The sequence below is a fragment of the Tursiops truncatus genome, chromosome 10 (genome assembly GCF_011762595.2).
Source record: "Tursiops truncatus isolate mTurTru1 chromosome 10, mTurTru1.mat.Y, whole genome shotgun sequence".
Classification (NCBI taxonomy): Eukaryota; Metazoa; Chordata; class Mammalia; order Artiodactyla; family Delphinidae; genus Tursiops; species Tursiops truncatus.
Window position 1 is genome coordinate 2,192,193 of NC_047043.1, and position 21,726 is coordinate 2,213,918.

General features: G+C 53.1%; 1 protein-coding gene across 15 annotated transcripts in view; it reads right to left on the reverse strand.

The window, feature by feature from the left end:
- SLC22A23 (solute carrier family 22 member 23) overlaps positions 1-21,726 on the reverse strand; it is a 146,330-nt gene that overhangs the window by 25,927 nt on the left and 98,677 nt on the right. For 8 of the 15 annotated variants that reach the window (XR_012334281.1, XR_012334284.1, XR_012334280.1 and 5 more), the window contains one exon: positions 14,593-14,761. The exons of 3 other annotated variants lie outside the window; for them this stretch is intronic. Coding sequence is in view for 7 of the 12 variants with exons in the window: in XM_019944968.3 (XP_019800527.1) it covers positions 14,593-14,761 (169 nt within the window). In the remaining 5 variants the exon portion in view is untranslated. 4 more of the 15 variants (XM_073810249.1, XM_073810252.1, XM_073810247.1 and 1 more) reach the window with 4 other exon arrangements.

The following is a 21,726-nucleotide window of genomic DNA, read 5'->3' on the forward strand; positions in this document are numbered from 1 at the left end:
AGCAGTGCGTCAGCTTGCTTTTTCTGTAAAAGTCCAAACAGCGAATATTTTAGACTTTGCAGGTCACAAGGTCTCTTGAGAAACCAGCCACTGCCACGTGCCCAGGGATGGAGGCTGTGTTCCCTTGGGACCTGATTTTGAAGCAGGTGGCACCCCTGTGTGGGAGAAGCAAAAGCTGGAAGTCAAGGTTGGGGATGACAGCACAGCCTCTGCGGGCGCAGCGCTCCAGGCGTCCCTGTGTTTCATGTCAGTTACAGAGTGTCAGGGAATCATGACTGATGATGATAAGAAGTTATCTTTGCTCTACCCAACACCTGCCCCACCAGCTCTGGGGAGCCTCTAATCAAAGTCAGGCAGAAGCTGCAAAAGCTCTCAGTGCTAAGCTTTTATTTCAGAATCACATCACTAATGATGTCACAGCTGTCACTCCCTCACCTGTCTGAACAAAAATCAAGTTTCTAAATGTTCGTGATGTATTTTGCAGAAACAGCTGACTTCAGCGGTACACTGGGATGGTCTGATCAGAGTGTTAATCTACGCTGGGAGACCTGGGTTGTCACCAAGAGTCAAAAAGCCACCGTCCCACGTGGCTGCACAAAGGTGCAGGCGAGCTGGGGGCCCACCCTGGTGAGGTACGGCCGGAGCATTAAGACGGGCTCAGAAAGTCTCATGTCTTTTCGCCCAGGAGCCCATATTGGAAAGCTGACAAAACACAGGTTTCAAACTGTAAGCACTGATTTTTTCTTTAAATAATAAAAGTTAATGTTTGCTTTACTAGCCTCTAGTGTTTATAATTTTGAATTCAAGCAAACAGAAACACTCACAATATAACAGACATCAATATTATATAGATATTAACATCTCGCCATACTTTATCAGATCTTTTCTTTATAATGAAATAACCTAACACAAATGCCCACCCCTACAGCTCTCACCTGTGTTGTCTCCATCCATCTTTCTGATTTATTTGGGTTTAGTGTCACTTTCTCATTTCTTAAGATAAACACATAGATCATTAACTCTTCTTTTCTAATATATGCATTTCAGACTTCAAAATTTCACCTAAGTATCACTTTAGCAACATTTCACAAGTTCTGATAAGTAGTTCTTGCTGTGATTTGATTATAAATATTTTGTGATTTCTATCAGGATTTTTCCTTACCTATGATAGCCAGTTAGACAGACAGACAGACAGACGTATCTCATATATATACGTAACATTTCCAAACATACCGGTTTTGAGAGGGGGGTAGTGGCGGGGTTGCAATCTTGTTTCATTGACTTTTAATTTTATTTAGTCATTTTGAGAAAACACAGCCTGTGTTACTGCAAACTGGTACAACCAGAATCCTGGATCCACGAGGAGGAAAGAGAAGGAGAGGAGAGAGGCAGGGCCCAGGGAGGGGAGGACCTGAGGTTATCAGGGGCAGCAGCCCTCGGACCGGAATGAACCCAAGTAAAGAAACAGGGCTCTCCCAGGAGACCTGGGCACAGCGACCAGGGCTCTGTTGGCCACACGTCCCGTCTCTGCTGGTGGACAGCACTGCAGGCCGCTTCCTCCACGCCTGCCTGGCCTACACTCACCCTTCTGCACGTTTCGCATGAATGTACGTCTTTCCAGTTCATTATGTTGTAGTAACATTATCCCCACTTCACAGATGGGGAAACTCAAGCAAAGCACTCAAGGATGTGTTCCAGATTCCTGGGCGGTGAAATGCGGAGCTGGATGTGACCCCAGGCCGTCTGACTCAGGACCCCACATCCTTAACCCCGGGGGATGCAGCAAAGAAACCGACCCCGCGTGCGGAGACGTCGCTCCCACGACTGGGGTGTGGGAGATGCTGTTCCAGCGCCACCTCCTCAGCCCTTCCAGATGCCACGGTGCCCTCTGGGTATTTAAACCTGCTGCAAATTCATAGAGAACTCGCTGAATTGTCAGCCTATGAGAAAGCCCAGAGATGGCGGTTCTAGCTTGGATACTGTGCCGCGTGGCCACATTATGGGAATTTAACGAGATGTCTGCTGACAGGCACATAATGTAGTAACACCATGAAAATGAAAAAACTGGCCAGTGGCCCAGATCTGGCAGGAGTGTAGCTGAGCCTCAGAAACACCCAACATTTTCAACGAAAATAAAGAGCGCGGCAGGCAGCTGGAGCCCACGTCTGCCGGTGGACCCGCACGCGGATACTAAGAAAGAGCGACCTCGAGGATGACCTCTGCGAGCACAGTAATGTGCATAAAGGCCACAGCGGCACCTCCAGGAGGGAGCTTTGCCGTTGCTGCCAGAAGGGGCGATGGCTACGGGGACAGGCAGTGGTCCGCAGAGTGGCTGGAGAGGCAGGAGTGTTTGAAAGCTGGAAGTATCTGGTCCTCTCAAGCGCACTGTGTGGCAGAACTATTATCACCCCTCTTCCACAGATGGGAAAACTGAGGCAGGGCAGGTTCAACGACGTTGCCCGGATTATGTAGCTATTAAAGGGGCAGAGCTGGATTTGAACTCGGGAGACTTTCAGGCTGTGATCCCTCCAAGCCAGGGGTTCAATGGCTCCAGGGCTTCTGTGGGAGGGTGTGGGCAAAACTAAAAGTCTCCTCTCGTCCAGTTCAAGTCCTGAGCCCCTGGCGGGAAGCGAGGGGCACAGGAAGGGCAAACGCAGAGCCCTGGGCAGAAGTCCCACCCCCTCCCTGAGGATGGTCACAGGTTGATGGACCTCTCGCCCCAAGGCACATGGTCGAGGCCTCCGAAATACATTCAGGATGGTTAGAAGGTCCAGGATCCCTCATTCACAATTCCAGAATCCAGAGGATTCTGAAACCTAAAACCTCTTCATTTACCTCACTTGGGAAAAGACCTGAACTCCCTGAGGCAGAACGGGACCTACTGGGTACGAGCGTCAGCCTCGGGCATCACTCTCCTGAGATGCAGACACTTCCCTGCAGAAGTGTGAGCGTCCGGTGGACACGTCAGCATCCCCACGGGCGGTGGCGGGGCTGCAGGTGGACGGCGCCACCCCTTCCCGGCAGCAGGAGCCACAGGGAGGAAGCTGTGGTTAAAGACTTCAGCCACGAAGTTACTTTTTAATTAAGCAAATCACAGATAAACCCCTTCTCTACTTAAAAACTAAAAGATTCCAGAGAACTCCGCCCCCCTCCGCCGACCTCCTGCCCCAGTCCTGGCGCCCCTGCACTGCCCTCCCCGCCCCGAGCTGACCCCTGCCCTGTGGGTGCGCATCCTTCCAACCACTGGAGCCCCGTTTATCTCAAGGTGCTCCCTCTGCTGTCACACTGCCCCTACCTTCAGTGGAAAATGCCTGTTATGCTCCCCGAAATCCCCTTCCTTCCAGATGGGCACACAACTGCCCCCGTGGTGGTCCGGAGACCGTCACCCCGGGGGTGTGCACGGTGGTGTCCACCCCGAGATCCTGGGAGGAAGCCACGCTCACATCCTACCTGTGCACTGGGGACACCAAGGCAGGTCAGTCCTACCCGGGCCACCTCGTTTCCCAGCGCATCCCGAGAACATCCAAACTCCGCCCAGATCTACAGGCCATGAACCCCGTGGCCTCAGTTATTCCACGAAAGCCAAGAACCAGAAATTTAAGGAAGAGGCTTTGACTGAACGCCAGGGAGGTTACAGAGGACGCACTGCAAACCCAGGCTGTCCTCAGAGGAGAACCCCCAGGCCTCACTCAGACAACCGAGTCCTGGGTCAGGAAGTCCCAGGCGGCGATGGGGGTTGGGGAGGCAGTGAGGGGCAGAGAGGCTGGGCAGGGGCAGCAGGAAACGCCCAACTGGGAAGGCACGGGCTTCCCGACCTTGCCCGGGGGCACCAGACTGCACCCCACACCACAGACCCTGCTGCAGGATCACACTTCTGCAGCACACGCGTGTCTGTTGACATGATGAAAACCCTTGAATCACTCACAGAAGAAGGCAGAGTCACACATCTGAACTTGAAGCCCGCGGGGGTCTCTGATTTGCACTTAGCCTTTGCCCGGCGGCACTGATTGAAAGGTCTGGGACCTGGCCTTTGAATCCCTAGGGCAGCGTCGCTTTTCCCACTTCAGGCTTACAGTACTACTTAAAAAGCAGGAAAAAATATTTTAGAAAGATGCCCACCCTGGGGGCTTCCCTGGTGGCGCAGTGGTTGAGAGTCCGCCTGCCGATGCAGGGGACACGGGTTCGTGCCCCGGTCGGGGAAGATCCCACATGCCGCGGAGCGGCTGGGCCCGTGAGCCATGGCTGCTGAGCCTGCGCGTCCAGAGCCTGTGCTCCGCAACGGGAGAGGCCACAACAGTGAGAGGCCCTCGTACCGCAAAAAAAAAAAAAAAGAAAGATGCCCACCCTAAATAGCTACTATAAAGTATCAATCCTTAAAGAATTACATGGAAAGTTATTTATGTGGAACTACTTTTTCAATGGTACCAATGTAAATGATGTTACTGTATCAAGAGAGAAAGCTTTCCACTTCCTTTCTCTCTTTTTCTTTAAAGGAAGAACCTTTCTTTAAAATAATTTATTTTTGGCTGCGTTGGGTCTTTGCTGTGTGCGGGTTTTCTCTAGTTGCGGTGAGCGGGGGCTACTCTTCGTTGCGGCGCACGGGCTTCTCATTGTGGTGGCTCCTCTTCTTGCGGAGCATGGACTCTAGGCGCACGGGCTCAGTAGTTGTGGCTCGTGGGCTCTAGAGCACAGGCTCAGTAGTTGTGGCACACGGGCTCAGCTGCTCCGCGGCATGTGGGATCTTCCCGGACCAGGGCTCGAACTCGTGTCCCCCGCATTGGCAGGCGGATTCCTAACCACTGGGCCACCAGGGAAGTCCTTTCCCTGTTTTCCGATCGATGCCCTTGGGTTGCTCCTCCAAGCTGAGCATCAGAAGCCATTCCAGCAGGAGGACCCTGCCCGCTTCCCCTCTTTAGGCCTCTGACTCACCACGTGCGTTTCAGACCTCGACGCTTTATGATTTAACAGTAACGTGCTGCTTCTGATCTGCTTTCCCATCTTTGTCTTACTTCCTGCCTTTCTGTTATCTGGCTCCGTCTCAAGTGCGTCTGACCTGCATTCCTGGATCTGTTCTACTAGCGTTGTATGGTCTCTCAGAAGAATCAGAAATTAAAATGCGATACTGCGATCCTTTCACAATACTATGAAGTTGATATTTTTTCTTAACATTTAACAATAAAAGCAAGTATTCCTTCTACCCCACTGGAGGACCTGACACAGACGACGATTCCACGCAGGCTGCCTTCCAGCAAACCCATGTAACACCTGCGCTTGGCAATGCTCTACAGTCAAAGTATGTCTCTCTCTTCAAATCACCGAACTGGAACATTCACTCACAAAGTAAATATGGACAGGAAGTAAGGCTAACTGCTAACGCTCTTTGAAATTAATTTTACCCTCAAGTTGTTTTGTCTGTGTTTCTGATGTAGTTAGTTTTGGGTGACACACCTGTCGACAGGCATGCTCTCGTACTGGTGATGTGACATCACGGCACTCATGGGATAAACGTGTACTGAACATGAACAGCCTGCCGGGGGGAAAAACATGTAAATTAATAAATGCCTTACAGGGAGCGTCTTCTATCAAACAGGTTAGAAAACACAGAGGGAAGGACATAAGTGAAGTTGGAGGAGCACAGCCATGAAGGGCTTTGCAGAGATGAAGTTTCCCTGAACTTGTGTGTGAGAAGAGTCTTAGACAGTTGTTCTAAGGGTGCTTTGATTTAAAGAGGTGATTCTAGCTGTTAATGCTTTGGGGTATTACCAAGTATCAAACTTATGACATTCTGTAAAGATTTTCAAAATGAAAAAATTCAGAGACTAGAATTAAACACCAGTTGGGGGAACATCCTAAGTTTCTGACTCAAAGCTCTTACAAAAATACACACTTGGTTCCAGTAGATAAGCATTCAGTTGCATTTTTTTTTAAACTTTAGTTCTGTTTGGTGTTAAAAAAAAAAAGGTAAGTAGTTTCAGTTCAGGGCAGAGCAAATGGATATGAATTAGCTCTTTAAAAAAAGTCAAGTTCAAGACTTGAGTTAGATTTAGTAAATTAGGGAGAAGGGACAAGTATGAAATTAAAGAAAATGTGGCTCTTAGGATGGTTAAACCATAAAGTCTTCCGAAGGCAAATCAACTCTTCTTGTAAATCTTTGTAGAACAAGGAATTCTTTTTTTTTTTTAATTTTTAAATTTATTTATTTATTTTGGCTGTGTTGGGTCTTTGTTTCTGTGCGAGGGCTTTTCTCTAGTTGTGGCAAGCGGGGGCCACTCTTCATCGCAGTGCACGGGCTTCTCACTATCGCAGCCTCTCTTGTTGCGGAGCACAGGCTCCAGACGCGCAGGCTCAGTATTGTGGCTCACGGGCCCAGTTGCTCCACGGCATGTGGGATCTTCCCCGACCAGGGCTCGAACCCGTGTCCCCTGCATTGGCAGGCAGATTCTCAACTACTGCGCCACCAGGGAAGTCCAAGGAATTCTTTCGTAATTAAATGGCCACCACACTAGCTTATCTGTCACATAAATTTGGAACACTGCATCTCTCGTTTTTCAAAATGATATACACGCCTGAGCTCTAGAGTTCTTCCACTACAGGAAAACTGTGGAGGGACTATATCAGGAGGCCGGTTTATAGACCAGTTTTGTGACCTTGGGCAAGTCACCTAAACCTCCGGGCCTCTGTTTCCCCATCTGTAGAATGGGGTGGGTGTGGGGTGTGTGGAGTCACACCAAGGGCTCCCCCCAGCTCCAACATTCTCCCCCTAGTTTATTTCAAGGGGCTGATGGTAACCGTGGCCCCTTCTGAAAGTTAAAAAACATGCTGCTCACACAGTGCACTTGAACCAATATCCTACTGCTGCTCTAGGTGTTGCCAGGACGAACGGAGCTGGCTCCTAAAACGCCTTCGGAGCTGGCCTTTTAAAGGCTAAGCAACTCGGAATGTACAACAGTGTATAACGGCTGCGATCAATTTAAAATGTTCCTCAGTTCCCACTAGAAACGGGAACATTTGGAGTTCATCTGGGTTGGTTTTTTCCACTTTCTCTCTCCTTCGACTCTCTTCCTTCTGCTTCTTTTACTAACTTATCCACGTGCACAATGATCAGGCTGAAGACAGTATAGGGCACACAGGGCATTTAAAACGTAACACAGTAGGGGAATTAACTTGGCATTTTTGCAAATGATAAAAATAAAATGAGATGCTGAAAAGCAATTCGAGGAGATAAGTGGGCAGAAGGCTTTGTGTGGTTCTGCTTCTAACTGGAATTTTGTCGGCACCTCTGAATCAGCAACCGGTTACAGGGGGCTCCACAGACCCTCCCCGGGGGCCCAGCCTCCCCCTACCTGCGGCTGCAGTCTCGTCCCGACAGGATGATAACTGAGGCCACAGACGCCACTCACCATCGGGGGGTCCCTGCTGGTCCTGCCCTGACCTCAGACCCGGCTCCGGAACCTCACCCCTCTCTCTCTGTCCATCCACATGGACTTTTGCCAGCTGCCAGCAGGGCAAACACTTGGCAGCTCTCACTAGACACCTGTCACCAGATGGGCATTTCCCCAATTTCTGCCAGCGGCCAACAGCTCGACCTCACTGCTCCCACCACACGCACACGCGCGTGCACACTTGAACACAGAGGCTCACAACGCACGCTGCCTGAACCCTGCCTGGTCTCGAGGCTGAGAGCTCCTCAAGCTGGCCTTAAGCGACCCCCAGCCTCCCAGGGGTGGGCAGGGGAGTGGGGTGGAACATTGGAGCACGTGTCAGGCATGGGGTCCGCGTGGACCACGGTGTGGCTCTGGGGTCAGTGACGCTGGCCTTCAGAGCGGAGGCCAGACCCTGTGGGAGCGCCTCTCTCCACATCTACTTGGAAACATTTCAGTTGACTGCAGGGGTTCCTAGTACTTTACATAATCTCTGCCCACTCAGAAGGCAAAAATGGGGTTGCCTCTGGCCACCCATTTAGAGAACATTTTGATCTCACTTTCAATTGCTCATATCCTATGCTTATGACTGACATACGGGCTATCATTTTTATGTCTGTTTGCCTTTGTCAGTACTACCTAGTCTTCCCCCATCTAGATAATTTGTAGACAAACAGGATTTGGCTAAAAAAATTTTTTTTGCTCTAAGTTTCCTGAAACTCTCCCCAAATGAACTATCTGATAACCTGTACAAATAATTACTGCAGATTCATTCAAGCTCCCAGAGGCTACATGCCTTTTATGACTCACTTCTCACTTCTTCCTCTTCCTGGAAGGAAAACATCGTTCTGTGAGGCTTAACCTTTGGTGATGGTGTAACTGATTCCAGTCTCCCTCCTGGTGTGCGGGGCGCCCTGCGGCCCTTGTTTTGCCTGTTTGCATAGTGTTATTTTGACCCCGTACTGAAATAAAAGTGTTTTTGATGGAGGAAGGTGTTTTGTCCCTCAAGTGTATAGGCGAGAGACAAAGGCCGGCAGCCGCGGGGATGCACGTATATACTCGTCCTCACGCTGGCTCTGGAGTGGCCTCTACCGGCTTTGACCTCGGACCAGTGCTGGTACCAATCTCTGTGCCTCGATTTCTCCATGTGCCGTGGAACCTCCTTCAGAGGGTCTGACTCAGAGCAAACCCTCAAGAAACGTTAAAAATTAGTCTTATTTTGGCCAGAATATTTCCGATGCTATTTAAAAAAGCCAAGTAACATTTAGGAGCGCTTATCTATTGGAATTGTTAGTAGTTTTTTTTTTCTGTATATTTATCTGACATGAGGCCCCTTCAGTGTTTTATTGGCTTGGCCAAAAAATTCGTGTGGGTTTTTCCATAACATCTTAACAGAAAAAAACCGAGCGAACTTTCTGGCCAACCCAATACAATGGCTTGTTTCTTGAAATTTTTAAAATTAAGATCGCTTTTAGCACATAGCATTTTCCCGAGGGTTTTAATTCTCTCCTCTACCGGTGAGTCCCGAGGTCAGCCCAGTCGAACGTCCTGGGTTTCAAGGTTTATCTCCCATTTGAGGAATGGATACCGTTGCTTATTCTCCAATGTTACCAGCGCAGCTCGATCTTTCTCTAACTTCCTTATTATTCCCACGTTCATTTTCTTCTTCTCGTTCTCCCGAACATTTCCCATGATCATGCTGACTGCCAACAGCACTCGGTTAATAATTCAGCATCTTCACACGTTTTGAAACTTCGAGGCAGTTCACGCAACACACTCATCAGGTAAGTCTCAAGTGAGACCCTGTCCTACCCAGGGACTTGGCTGGGAGTCTGGGGAATGTGAAGGAAAACCGCACCCAGGCTCCCTGCAGGGGTGAGGGACACACAGGTAAGCCAGGTGGGACCTTTCCCTCCCAGCAACTTCCATCACGGGCCACAGCTGAAGACTCCCAGACATACATGCATGTGGGTTTATGTTCTCACAGTGCAGATAAAAATCACTGGACTCAGTACTGAGGGTTTTTTGTCTTCGTCTGTCAGTTCCAGGAATGCCTATGACTTCTGCCGTCTGCCGCCTGAGATGACTCACGGTGGGGCTGGACTGGGCAGCTAGGTCCCGTGTGGCATCTCACAGACCCTCAAGGACGGCAACTGTGTCACGTCCTTGCAGAACCAAGAACCGCTTCTTTTAAGGAGGGTGTGTTACCCCAGCCAACCCACATCTCCTTTCACTCTTGACAACATCTTTCACTTGATTGGAAGTGGACCAGGTCCCGTATCCCATAAGCAGATACCTGGCTTTTCCTTCTCACTGGGCAGCCTGGTGTACAGCAGCCCTCTGGGACCTGAGCCATCACCAGCGCCCCTGGAAGGCTTCTTAAACTACCCACAGACACTGTGACTCAGTCAGCCTGGGGTGGGGTCTGAGCCCGGGCGTTGCTAACAGGTTCCCAGGTGGTGGTGGTGGAGACGCTGGCCCGGTGGCCACACTCTGAGAACCACTGACATTCAGAAACCAGTTTTTAATGACTTGCCACACCTGTGTCTCTGGTGCAGCTTTTTGATGTCCTGGTTTCCCCAGCTAAAAACAGGAATAATCCCACCAACCACTAGCTTGTACCTAATCCGAAAATACCAGGTTGACACAGCCTCGCACATAGAAACCTGCAACTGATCTCAGGAAAAGCGTGTCCTGAAAACTTCAAGACGTGTTCAAACCGCCACACCTGACAGTGCACCTGCCTCGAAGGAGGCACGTGAGGTCGCCCTCCTTGGTGAGCTGCTCCACCAGGCAGGGGCGTGGGCACGTGGCACCCGACACCTGGCAGACGCTGCCTGGGGAGAGGCCTTGGTGTCGCGACCGTGCCCAGCACATGCCAGGCCCAAAGCAGACGTGCACGTGCTCGTCCTCACAAACTATCACAGGTACTCGGCACCAACAGTGATGCTCTAAGGCAGGTGACGGCACGCACCGGCGTTTCGGGAGGGTGGCCGGAACATCTCCATCACGCCCCGGAAATGCCTCCCAAGCCTGGGCCGTTCGCCCTCTTACCCACCTGTGCCCCAGCAGATCCACAAACGAGACCTCCCAGGGCTACCTGCAGAACAGACCTGGAACCAGACCCCGTCAGGTGACCCGCAGCCAGCGCTGCATCAGCACCCGCCCTGCCCTGCGGCCACTCCCACAGCAGACAGAGCGAGGCTCCCAGGGCACAGCCCTGCCCCGCTTTGGCCGCTGGCATGTTTTCAGGTGGCAGAGGAAGCTCGGCGCCCAAGGCCCCCCACGTCTGACCCACCTCTGTGTCCAAGATCATCTTCCGCCCCAACTGGCCACTCGGGCTCTGGCCACACTGGCCACCGCCTTCCTCTTCCACGAAAAGCCAAGCGGAGCCAGCTTTTACCCTGGCTGCCACCGCGCGCCGGGCACGTAGTCTCAGCCCGGAAGTCACTTCCTCAGAGACGCCGACCGCACTTGTCCCTCTGCATCCTGCTGCTTTATTCCGTTTCTTCCTAGTGCCAGTTATCTGAAAGCATGTTATTGGCTGACTTATGATTTATGGGCTGTGGGCCCCCCATCAGCCCATCAAGTACGTCTCAGTGGGCAGAGGTTTGATGACGTGCACGGCAGTATCCAGAATCCGTCGTGTCTAGAACGGCACGCGGTGTGCCTAAGTGGTAACTACGCATAATAAATGAGGTGAATTCACTTCTCTTTCAGACTGGTCTGTTTTGCAGAATTCCTGAGATGCAAACTCCCTGAAGTATAGTTTTTGCCCGTGGTAATGGGTCCCCTGGGCTCGGTGAGCTCATCCTTGGTGAGAATTCTCTTCCACGTGAGTCTCGGCTCCGGTGATGCCCCACGGAGGTTTCATTTCTGACCCTGAGGTTCCAGCGAGCTCCCCTGGTTCTTCCGTCAGCCCTGGAGAGCAGCTGGAATTTGGAAAGGAACATGTAGCCACGTGTGGTGCAGACTCCAAGGCGCTGATGTCTTGAGGGTGAATCCTTCCCGCCCACGGCCCGGGGCAGTTGTCCAGCTTTGGAGCTGGGGCCCTGTGCTGCGCAGAGATCTGTTATCACTGATGCTCTGAGGCCCGGCTTCGTCCCGGGGGCTCAGTTCTAAGTGCAGAAGAGGCCTGAGATCTCAGCCCCGGGCCCGTGCAGGGATAACCCAGGCCCCTGGGCCCCTTTCTGGTTCAGCTGCCCTGTGGTGCCCTGTGTCACTCCAGCGTGAATGCTGTCCTGGGTCTCTGCCCAGCACCCCCTTTCCTGTGCTGGAGGTCAGCGCTGTGTCCGTATGTGGATAATGTCACCTCTTACCTGGTGTGTCTGGATGCTCCCAGCTTCCATGTGGACCAGAAGATCCTTCACCTGCACCCTCTCCTTTGTGCTCCTGACCTGACCCTGCGTCCCGGGGACTTCATGTCGTGTGCTCTGCTTTATGGCCCTGTTAACACACCTGTTCCTCAGGCCTGCTCCAAAGCACCGAGCAGGCTGCCGGGCACCCAGGGCACATGCGATAAATACTTGCTCTTAAAGGAAAGAGTGACTTTCAACATTTTGTCACCAATAGCCGGTCGTGCTGGCCGCTGCAGCTCACTGCCCTCCCCAGAGGCCAGTTCATCCTGTCAAACCACAGAGCCTCCTGCAAGAAATCTATCATAGCAGAGGGGAGGAAGGGTGGTCATTAGGGGGCGAGAAAGAGGGGGCACCTCAATGGTCTTTAAAAGCCAGTGACGCCCCTGGAGCCACTCACGACTACAGGCAGAGGTGGGACACACCTCTTACCGCGATTCCCTCGACTGGCCCCAGATACACCCAGGCTTCCACACTGGGAAGGCAGGGATATAGTAACAGTAAGAGCAGTAGCTGATCTCTGCAAGCGCTACTGCAGGCCGGACATACGTCAGGGGCCTTACATAATAACACAAGGGACAAGTACACGGGTGGGTGGAGCGGGTCTACCCCATACTGGGGTGCCTGGTGCCTGCAGACGCTGTCCATCTGTCTGTCCACACACACTTCTCACTTATCAGAGTACCCTGGGTGCCCTTTTCACCATAGAGTCATATTTTTACATTTGTGTGTTTCAAAGAATTATTTTTTATGCTTTACAATGGATTTAAATAAATGAACATTTTTACCTTGCCTAACACTAAACCTTGATATATTTTTAAAATTTAAAATAAAAAAATAAGATAAACAAAACCCCTAAAGCTTTCCCACAGGGGCCAGGCCCCCAGACCTGCTCCAGGAAACCATCCTCTGCCTTTTCTCTCTGACAGGTTTCCTCCTACCTGGGACAGGTGGGAGCAGAGCCTGGGCTGAGCCTCAAAGCCTGGAGGTGATGGAGACAACGCTGCCTATCCTTACAGGTGTGTGAGTCTCCAAGAGGCTGTGTCTCCAGGGGCCAGCAGACAGCACCACTGCCCTTGGGCGCAGTGGAGCCCAGGAAGCCAGAGGAGTGGGGTCGGGGGATTCCTGACTGCAAAGCTAGAGACAGCACAACTCCGGGCTCAAGGGTCAGCTGGGTGTCCTCAGCTTTGCCATCTGTACAATGGGGCCATGAAATGCCCAGACCGAATGATCCACTATTAATACAGTGCTTGCCATTTGCCTCTGACACAAACACGATACAAACAAGTGTTAAATAAGGAAATGTCCTGAAATTCCAAACCAAGCAAAGCCCAGCTCTGGACGCAGCATATCCTTAGGGATATGAGGACAGGCTGCCCACTCCATCCTGCTTTGGGGAACGACTTCGTTCTTTGCCTCTTAAGACCCTGCAGGAAAGAACAGGATGCCCCCAAACACGCGGGTTCCTGCGGAACAGGTGCCGTCCAGCCTCGGGTGGGGGACACTTTTCCTGGCAGGTGGCCTTTTTCTCATCTGTCCTTGTAGCCTCCCCACCACTGCCGAGGCTCTGAGGACACTGTGAGCAAGAACCCGGCTCTTGAGGAAAAGACACGTGAGTCTGGCTCATGTGATTTCTCTGCTGGGGGGTCTGCCGCCAGGGTGAGGGCGGGGCCAGCCTGTTGAGCTGCAAGGTCGCGCTTTCTTCCCCTCCCCCGCACCTTAGGAAAGGAAGCCCCGTTAAAAGCCGTGTCCCGCTAGGGCGAGCACTTAAAGCTAAGACACAACTGACTTCTGGCCACAAATCGGGTTTTCATTGGTGACTAAGTAACAGAAGCACAGTGCAGCGGGTAAAACCTCCTCTCCAGCACCTTGTGCCCAGTGCGGGCCGGCGGGAGAGTCTGGCACAGAAAGGGGACGGGAGGGAAGGAAAGAAAGAAAAGAGGTTTTTACAGAAAGGGTACAGCGCTCACTTTTCGGGTAAACATCTCTCTATCCGAGAGCGAGCGGTGTTTTTCAACCTTGGCTAAACATTAATCCCCTGAGGAGTTTAAAAGCATCTGGTTGCCCAGGTCACAGCCCCAGGCCAGGCCAGTGTGTTCAGTTGTTTTTTCTCTGAAGTCAGCAAGCCAAACACTAAAAGTTACACACGGTTCTAAAAGGCCTAGTGGGCTCGCCCCGAGCAGGGGTGGACAAACTTCTGCAAAGGACCAGAGACTAAACGTTCTCGGCTTTGTAGGGCCACAGCGTCTTGGTCGTATCTGCTCAGCCCTGCCATCGTGGCATGAGAGTGGTCACGGATGATACATGTGGAAACACGTGAGCACAGCCGTGTTCCAACAAAACTTTATTTACAGCAACAGACAGCGGACCAGAGTTGGCCTGCGGGCCGGCGTTTGCCCATCCCTAGCCCAGAGGAGACAGGGGACAGTGGCTCTGCTAAATCTCTCCTGAACACCTCCGAACACATTTCCCCTCCCAACACGAGACCCCGCCCTTTGCAAACCCAGTCATGAAAGGTCATGTCGAGCACCCAGCCAGCGTGTGTTCAGCCAGGCCGTGGAGCGTAGGTGGCTGGAGCCGGGCAGGGGCGCCTAGGCCTTGCCCCACTCCTCCGTCTACTTCCGTGTATGTCAGAACGTTTGCCAAGATGAAACGTTTAAAAGAGGAAATTTTTTTAAAAAGAGAGGAAAATTCCCTCATTAAAAATGCCACAAGCTGAAACTGGCGGGATGTCTGGGGACCGCGGGGCCCGAGCCCGGGGCGCGGCCCTGGGACGCAACGCAGGTGGCCCAGGGGGTGGCAGGGAGGATACTCACGACCAGTAGAGCAGCATGGGCAGGAAGGGGCAGATGATGAGGGCCTGCAGCACCTGCCAGTCCCGGCACAGGGCGGCCAGCCCGGGCATGAGGAGCTGCCCCGCCGTGGCCACGAAGCTCGCCACCATTGTGATCAGGAACCGCTTTCCCGGGGGGCAGAGCTCTATGCCTGGAACACAGAAGGGACAAGAGAGCCGTGAGCGCCGGGCCAGCACGCTTCCCATCTGGCCAAGGGCTGCAAGGTGGTGCGTCAAGGCTGAGATGCTCGTTTGTGCAGCTGCACGAGCTGAGGCTCCCCCTGTAAAGGGAGCGAGATCGTTGCTCAGGGTCACAGAGCAAGTCGTGGCCGAAGAACGCTGTGATGGAGAGCGGCCGGCTCAGGAACTAGGAGACGCTGCCTCGCGGGGAGACAGAGCGCGTGCGTCACACGCGGCCCCCATACCTTCTGCTCTCTCGGCGCCTCTGAGCCCCCTCTGCCGCCCTTCCTTCCGTCTCTGCTGCTGGACCATGCGGCCCTCCCAACCTCTGCACAGGGCACAGGAAGCCCAGCCCAACTCCCCACGCCTCACCACCCCTCCTTCCGTCCCACTGCTCCCCGAGCTCTGAGTTCCAGGCAACCCACTCACACGTGAGACCAAGACAGCTCAGTCGCACCCAATCCATCTTCTGAACAAGACAGAAGCCAAACCATGAAGCAGACTGGATCACGTAGGGCGGATCTCACCCAAGCCCCCCCTCCCTCTCAGAATTCTGCTGCCCCCGTGACCTGGGCATCCCACGCACCCCCCTCAGATGACGGCTCTGCCAGTAGGGGCAGGTCTGATTCACCTTCATAGCTGCAAAAACACCGGTGTCTGCCTTCAATAAATGTCAAGGACACGGTCCCTCCTGTTTGCAAGAATCTATGCTCTTAATTTGACCTTGCGCAAAAAAAGATGGTCACAAAACCTTAACTTGTAGCACCCAAGTGACAACCAGTGCACACCCACTACATGAGTTCCTGTAATGAAAGTCCCCAATACTAGAAGATGTGAATTCCTGTAATGAAAGTCCCCAATACTAGAAGATGTGAATTCCTGTAATGAAAGTCCCCAATACTAGAAGATGCATCTGGGTTTTATATATTTTCCCCCTATAGAGCCTGTAATTTGTTCACTATTCTTCCTCAACAATTTGCAGGATTCCCTAAAGCTTGCTTTTTTTTCATTTTTTAAAAAAAAAAGCGTAGTTAAAATGGTTTTCTAAAAAAGAATGAGACCCTCAGGAGAGAATACTTCTCACGTCTCTGTATCCAGAGACTGTTCGTAGATCAGTGGCTACAGCCCATCTGCTGGTTGTCCAGAGGCCAGAGCAGAGGTCAGAGGTCAAAAGGCAGTAAGAAGGGAAGCAGATGAGAGGGGGCGGAACAGGGTGGTTACATCTGGCCACAGGAGGGAATCGGCATTAACAAGGATCATGCACCACGCCAGCCAATAGCTACGCCAGCTCATCTGTAAGGAAGAAGTAACAGCTGCCTGTGTCTCCACCCCTGCCCTGCCGCAGACAAGCAAGTCAGCACCCCAGCTACCTGCGCGCGACAGAGAAGCCTGGCCTTGCTACCAGCTACCCGTGCGCGACAGAGAAGCCTGGCCTTGCTCATAAAGAACTTCTGCTACTTAATTAAGAAAACAGGAGCAAACAGTTCTCTCCTGGCCATTTACTGTGCTGCTGTTCCTTTCAGCGCCCAGGCCAGGTTCACGTAAAGGATCACTTCCTAGCAGGGCTCAGGTATTTACCCCACATCTGGCGTTTTTTTTTTTTTTTTAACTTTTAATTTATTTTGGAGTATAGCTGATTAACAATGTTGTGATAGTTTCAGGAGCACAGCAAAGGGACTCAGCCGTACATATACACGTATCCATTCTCCCCCAAACTCCCCTCCCATCCAGGCTGCCACGTAACACTGAGCAGAGCTCCCTGTGCTATGCAGTAGGTCCTTGTTGGTTATCCGTTTTAAATATAGTCGATCCCGGGCTTCCCTGGTGGCGCAGTGGTTGAGAGTCCGCCTGCCGATGCAGGGGACACGGGTTCGTGCCCCGGTCCGGGAAGATCCCACATGCCGCGGAGAGGCTGGGCCCGTGAGCCATGGCCGCTGAGCCTGCGCGTCCGGAGCCTGTGCTCCGCGACGGGAGAGGCCACAACAGTGAGAGGCCCGCGTACCGCAAAAAAAAAAAAAATAATAAAATAAAATAATATATAGTCGATCCCAAACTCCCTAACTATCCCTTCCCCCCGCCCACCTGGCATTTCCGCTCTTAAAAATAATAAACAGATCAGGGTCTTTTAGAAAAGACTAACAGTTGCAGGCTCTAGTTTTCACGTATTAAATAAGCACAAGCAGTGGACGCGCTGCCATGGAAACCAGAACTCGGCATCCGCCAGGGCGAGTGTGATGCTCTGAGGCTCCGCACAGGTTAAGATCAGATGAGAAAACTTAGCACTTGGCCCCTCAGAGAGGGAGCGTCAAGACAGCATAACAGCTTCACGTCCTCGGGTTCGCTGTTTCGACAGGCCCTGCGCGGGGCTGGCGGTTCTCCTCTTCTCTACCTGGCTCTTAAGTATGAAAACATCTGCAGCTATCGTTCTGTTCCCCCAGGCCCCCTTCGGGACGTCTAATCCCACACGTCAGTCTACACCACGTGCTATCACACCAAGGATCACAGGCCACTTCCCAAACCTGGGGCGAGGTTTGTGGACGACAAAGCAGCATCGCCCCTCGACAGGCAGAGGATTCCACAGTCTGGCTCCTCCTCCCTCGACCCTCCCCGTGACCACTGCTCAGACGACGATGAGCTTGTCGTGGTTCTCCTTCCACAGGGTCTCTCCCTCCTCGCCCGTAAGTGGCCCGAGCGATCCTCTCACTCCCAGCTACCTGGACGGGAAGCATCAGCGTCACCTGGCAGCTTCTTAGGCACACAGAGCCTCAGGCCCCGCCTAGGCCCCCAGGATCACACCTGCGTTGTAACAAGAGCCCCAGATGCCCCCGACAGGCACTGGCGCACCGTGCTTCTCCCAAGCCGTGGGCATCACCCACAGCAGGAGGAATGCTTTTGTCTCCCAGGCACACGTCTATGAGAGCGGAATAAGTAAAATCGTTTCCCGACCTCTCCAGGGCTTCTGTTTTGCTAGGAATCCTAGCAGAGATTTTGTTTTATCTCATCGGGTAGAAGAACGCAGAGCATTCCAGCAGATCTACAGTATTTCAGTATCCCTGCTGAGGCAATGGAAAAACACAGCCATTCGACGTAAGGACACGGGTTTGACACTTACAATGACCCTTCTGCCTTGACTCACCAGGAATCCCTTCCGAACTGCCTGAAATCAACTACGTTCTGAAGGTGGCTGTAAAGATGTTTAAAAAAGAAAAAGCAATTATCAAAGAACCTCAGGCACTTTGGGTTTGCCTTTAATCACATGCTCCTTTTGGATGATGAGAAGTCAGCTTTTCTGAAGTGAGAAGAGGAAGGAATACATCAGAGGGTGAACGTCCTAAGTCCCCGCATCTGGGAGGGGGTGGGGACTGCAGGTAGATGGTTCTACCCAAGGAAGGTCTGATCCCAGCTCTGTGCAGAGGAGCGCTCAACCCTCATCCTTTCTTAAATGCATTTTTAAAAAGCTGTGCGTGCTTGCCGCAGTTCCGGGAGCCTACGTTTTCTTGGGATCTCGAAGTGCTCCCAGCTGCTCTGAAATGAGTCTCCAGGGTTTTTCTGGATGGCAGTCGGCCGTAAGGAGGGAACACATGCAGCTGGCTGACAGCATCCGCATAGAACGAGGAGGAAGTGGGCCCTGCAGGGGAGAGGCTGGGGCGCCAGTGTGGGCGCGCGGCAGGCGTGGGACCCCTTCCCCGCCCCTTCCCGTCGGGTGAAGTCGCTCAGCCTCTCTGTGCTGCTCCTTCCTGGCCTACAAAGCAGATAACATTCCTCGGCCACGAGGTGACACACATCCAACCGCCGTTCAAGGCTGTCGTCCCTACAGACCTCAGGCTCAGGCCGTCTGGGTCCGGCTCCGGGTGGGCTCACGTCCCCCAGACTAACGCCACTAAAGGAAGTGCTCCCATGCGGGACCTGAACGATCCTGGGTTTTAGGCAAAACTCGGTCGGAACCGACAAAACGATATGTGTACAAGCCCCTGTGACAGGATTCTTGGACGTCAGTAGCCTCTGCTCTCCAGGGGAGGCTGACGAGGCTCCGTGGAAAGAACAGTCTCCTCTGGGTGACGGTCCCTCTCTCGCTGCCTCCGCCTCCCCTTCGGGTTGTGAGGCCCACACCCACCTCCCCCCACCCTCACGAACTCCTGCACCAGGTCCCCAGGAAAGAAACGGGGAGTCCGGACTGGCAAGAAACCAGCCTGCACGCAGGCGTCAGCACACGCTCCCAGCGAGCCCAGCAGGATGTCAAGCCCCGCTCCTGCCCCCACGACTTCTCGAGAAGCACCGGCCCCTGCGGTTTCCCTGGGGCGCCGCCTGGCTCACTGTGGCTGGACCCAGACGTCACCCCACCTGGGACAGGGGTTGGGGGGACTCAACTCGCTGGAGGAGGGAGACGGACTCAGGAAAGGACAGTCTCTCCCAAACTGTGTTCAAGCACCAGAACTAAACATGCTTCTTGATCCGCTGGGGAGTGAGAAATCCATCAAAGCCCAGGGCTCCGCCGAGCAGCTCGGCTGCCCCACGAAGGGGCAAGCCCACCACGGGCCGCCGGGCCCCTCGCAGCCCCGCGGCCGCAGCACAGGCCACTCAGGGGCCACTGGGCCAGGCTCACGTCCTTCCACGCGGAGCCCCTCCCTATCCGCCCAAGAACCTCTGTCATCAGCCGAGGAGCTGAGGGGCCGCTGGGGAGAAACTGCCCAAAGCAGGAGGAAGGGGGCCCCGCCCAATGGAAGGGGGGTGGCATCGCAGCCCCCCACCTCAGGCACCGGCTCCCTCCAGCCTGGCCCGGCCCAGCCTCCGGGCTGCTGACGCCCCCCCGGGCCCGGGCTCCTCCCCAGCAAGGGGAGTGCGCTCACTGGCCACTGCCCCGACACCCGCCGGCCTCTCTCCTCTTCCCTGCTCCCTGCCCTCACCAAGCTGGCCCGGAAGGGGACACACCACTCTCTAATTACGGCTGAGGACACGGGGCCCCCAGAACCCCAGAAAATAGACCTGTGATTCTGCAATTCCTTATTATAGCAAAAAGTGGCCTGAAATCGCCAGTCATGGAGACTCAAATAGCATCTGAGGGCGTGACTGTAAAAGGCTGCTGTTATCACAACAGCTTCCATGTCTTACCTTCCCCGTGGAAAACTTCCTTTTCCTCTCAATTTGGGACCTGCCAACCCAGCGGAACGGTTAAAACCACCTCCATTTAGAGAAAAGAAGATAAAAAAATATGGAAACGTAAAGATCTCCTACAATTCACATTCCAGTGCCTGCCAGACGTACAGACTCAAACATCTAACGCTCAAATGCAGAAGAACCGCATCACCTACCTGCTGGGTGACCCATCAGGTCTGCAGCGCTGGGCTAAGGCACAGCTCCCGCCCCTCACTGTGGCTAAACACATCGCTGGGCATTTTTCATCCATTAAACTCACTCAATCTGCACAACTCTCCGATGGAGGTACTGTTCTTCTTTGTTTTTTTTTTTTTTTTGCGGTACGCGGGCCTCTCACCGCTGTGGCCTCTCCCGTCGCGGAGCACAGGCTCCGGACGCGCAGGCTCAGCGGTCATGGCTCACAGGCGCAGCCGCTCCGCGGCATGTGGGATCTTCCCGGACCGGGGCACGAACCCGCGTCCCCTGCATTGGCAGGCGGACTCTCAACCACTGCGCCACCAGGGAAGCCCGGAGGTACTGTTTTTAATGCTCGTTTCACACAAGAGGACCCCAAAGCTGGGAGTGATTACGTGACTTGTCCAAGGTCACACAGCTAAGGAGGGAACCGAGCAGGAACTGAAGCTAGGGCCCCCGTCCCCAGGTGCCTCCACCCGCCTGGCTGCAGGCAGGTCTCCAACAGGAGTCCCTGGTGGGTCTGGCCTCTAGGCTGCACCCACTGGAATCTAAGGTCCTGGAGGTCAGGCCTCCTCGGCTTTGCTCACTGCCCTTCCTTAGAGCCTGGGATGGTGCCTGGCACACAGCGGGGACTCAGGTATCTGTCACCTGAAGAAGCTCGTGATGGACTCTTCCCGTCTGGTTCAGTGGCTTTACCTGTGCTCCTCTTTCCTTAGATTTCTACGATGGAATCAATGAGCGTCACGGTAGCTGAGACTGGTGAGTAAATCTGCAGAAGCTGGTCTGACACGGGAGCCCACTGTGGTTCACAGATTCACACGCTGAGCACTACTGGGGAGACCACTGCCCACAAAGCCCAGCTCCGCAGAAGGAGCCCCTGAGCCCAGTGTCCTCTCCAGATAACGAATTCTTTCTATCACCTCATGTTTCTTTTAAACGAGTATTATAATTACTCAAAATGAGGAAAAAGGATTTAAACGCTCACTGATGTTTCCGCTTAGCAAGCGCTTCTGTTTAAGAACAGTGACTAACGTTCAGCAGTACACACTTAAGAATTTACATTAATTCCACTTTCAGTCTCCCAGCATTTAGTGAGAGAGGAAAAATCCAGCGAGAGAAGGGACCTGAAGCATCAGAGCAGCCTCAAGCCCGCTGAAATCCTTGCATTCTGCATCTGCTGAGCACCTTCATTCAGGTTGAGTGAAGGAGCAGGTACAGAGAGAGGGGGATTTTCGGGTCCAGAACACAGGTTTCCAGCCGTCAGTTCCGAGTGACACTCCTCAATCCTCGTTTTCTTTGGTACCATCCATCCTGTGGGTCAAAATTGCACTTACTGACCAATCATGTCTGCATCGTTAGATGATGCATCCAACAGAGTCCTCAGAGACGGCAGGTCTGAACCCTCAGAGGAAGGTGGCCCAGGAGCACGGTCCTAAGTTACTGCCAACTCTGCCTCACATCGGCAGCACACGCTCCCCAGGTGTCGGCGGGCAGGGAGGACCACCCAACTTCTATTTCTCTTCAACAGCACTGTCGACATTGCTGTTGTTTTATGAGCTTGGCGAGCAGTCAGGAAAGCAGGGGTTGGGTTTATGGTAAATAGAATATA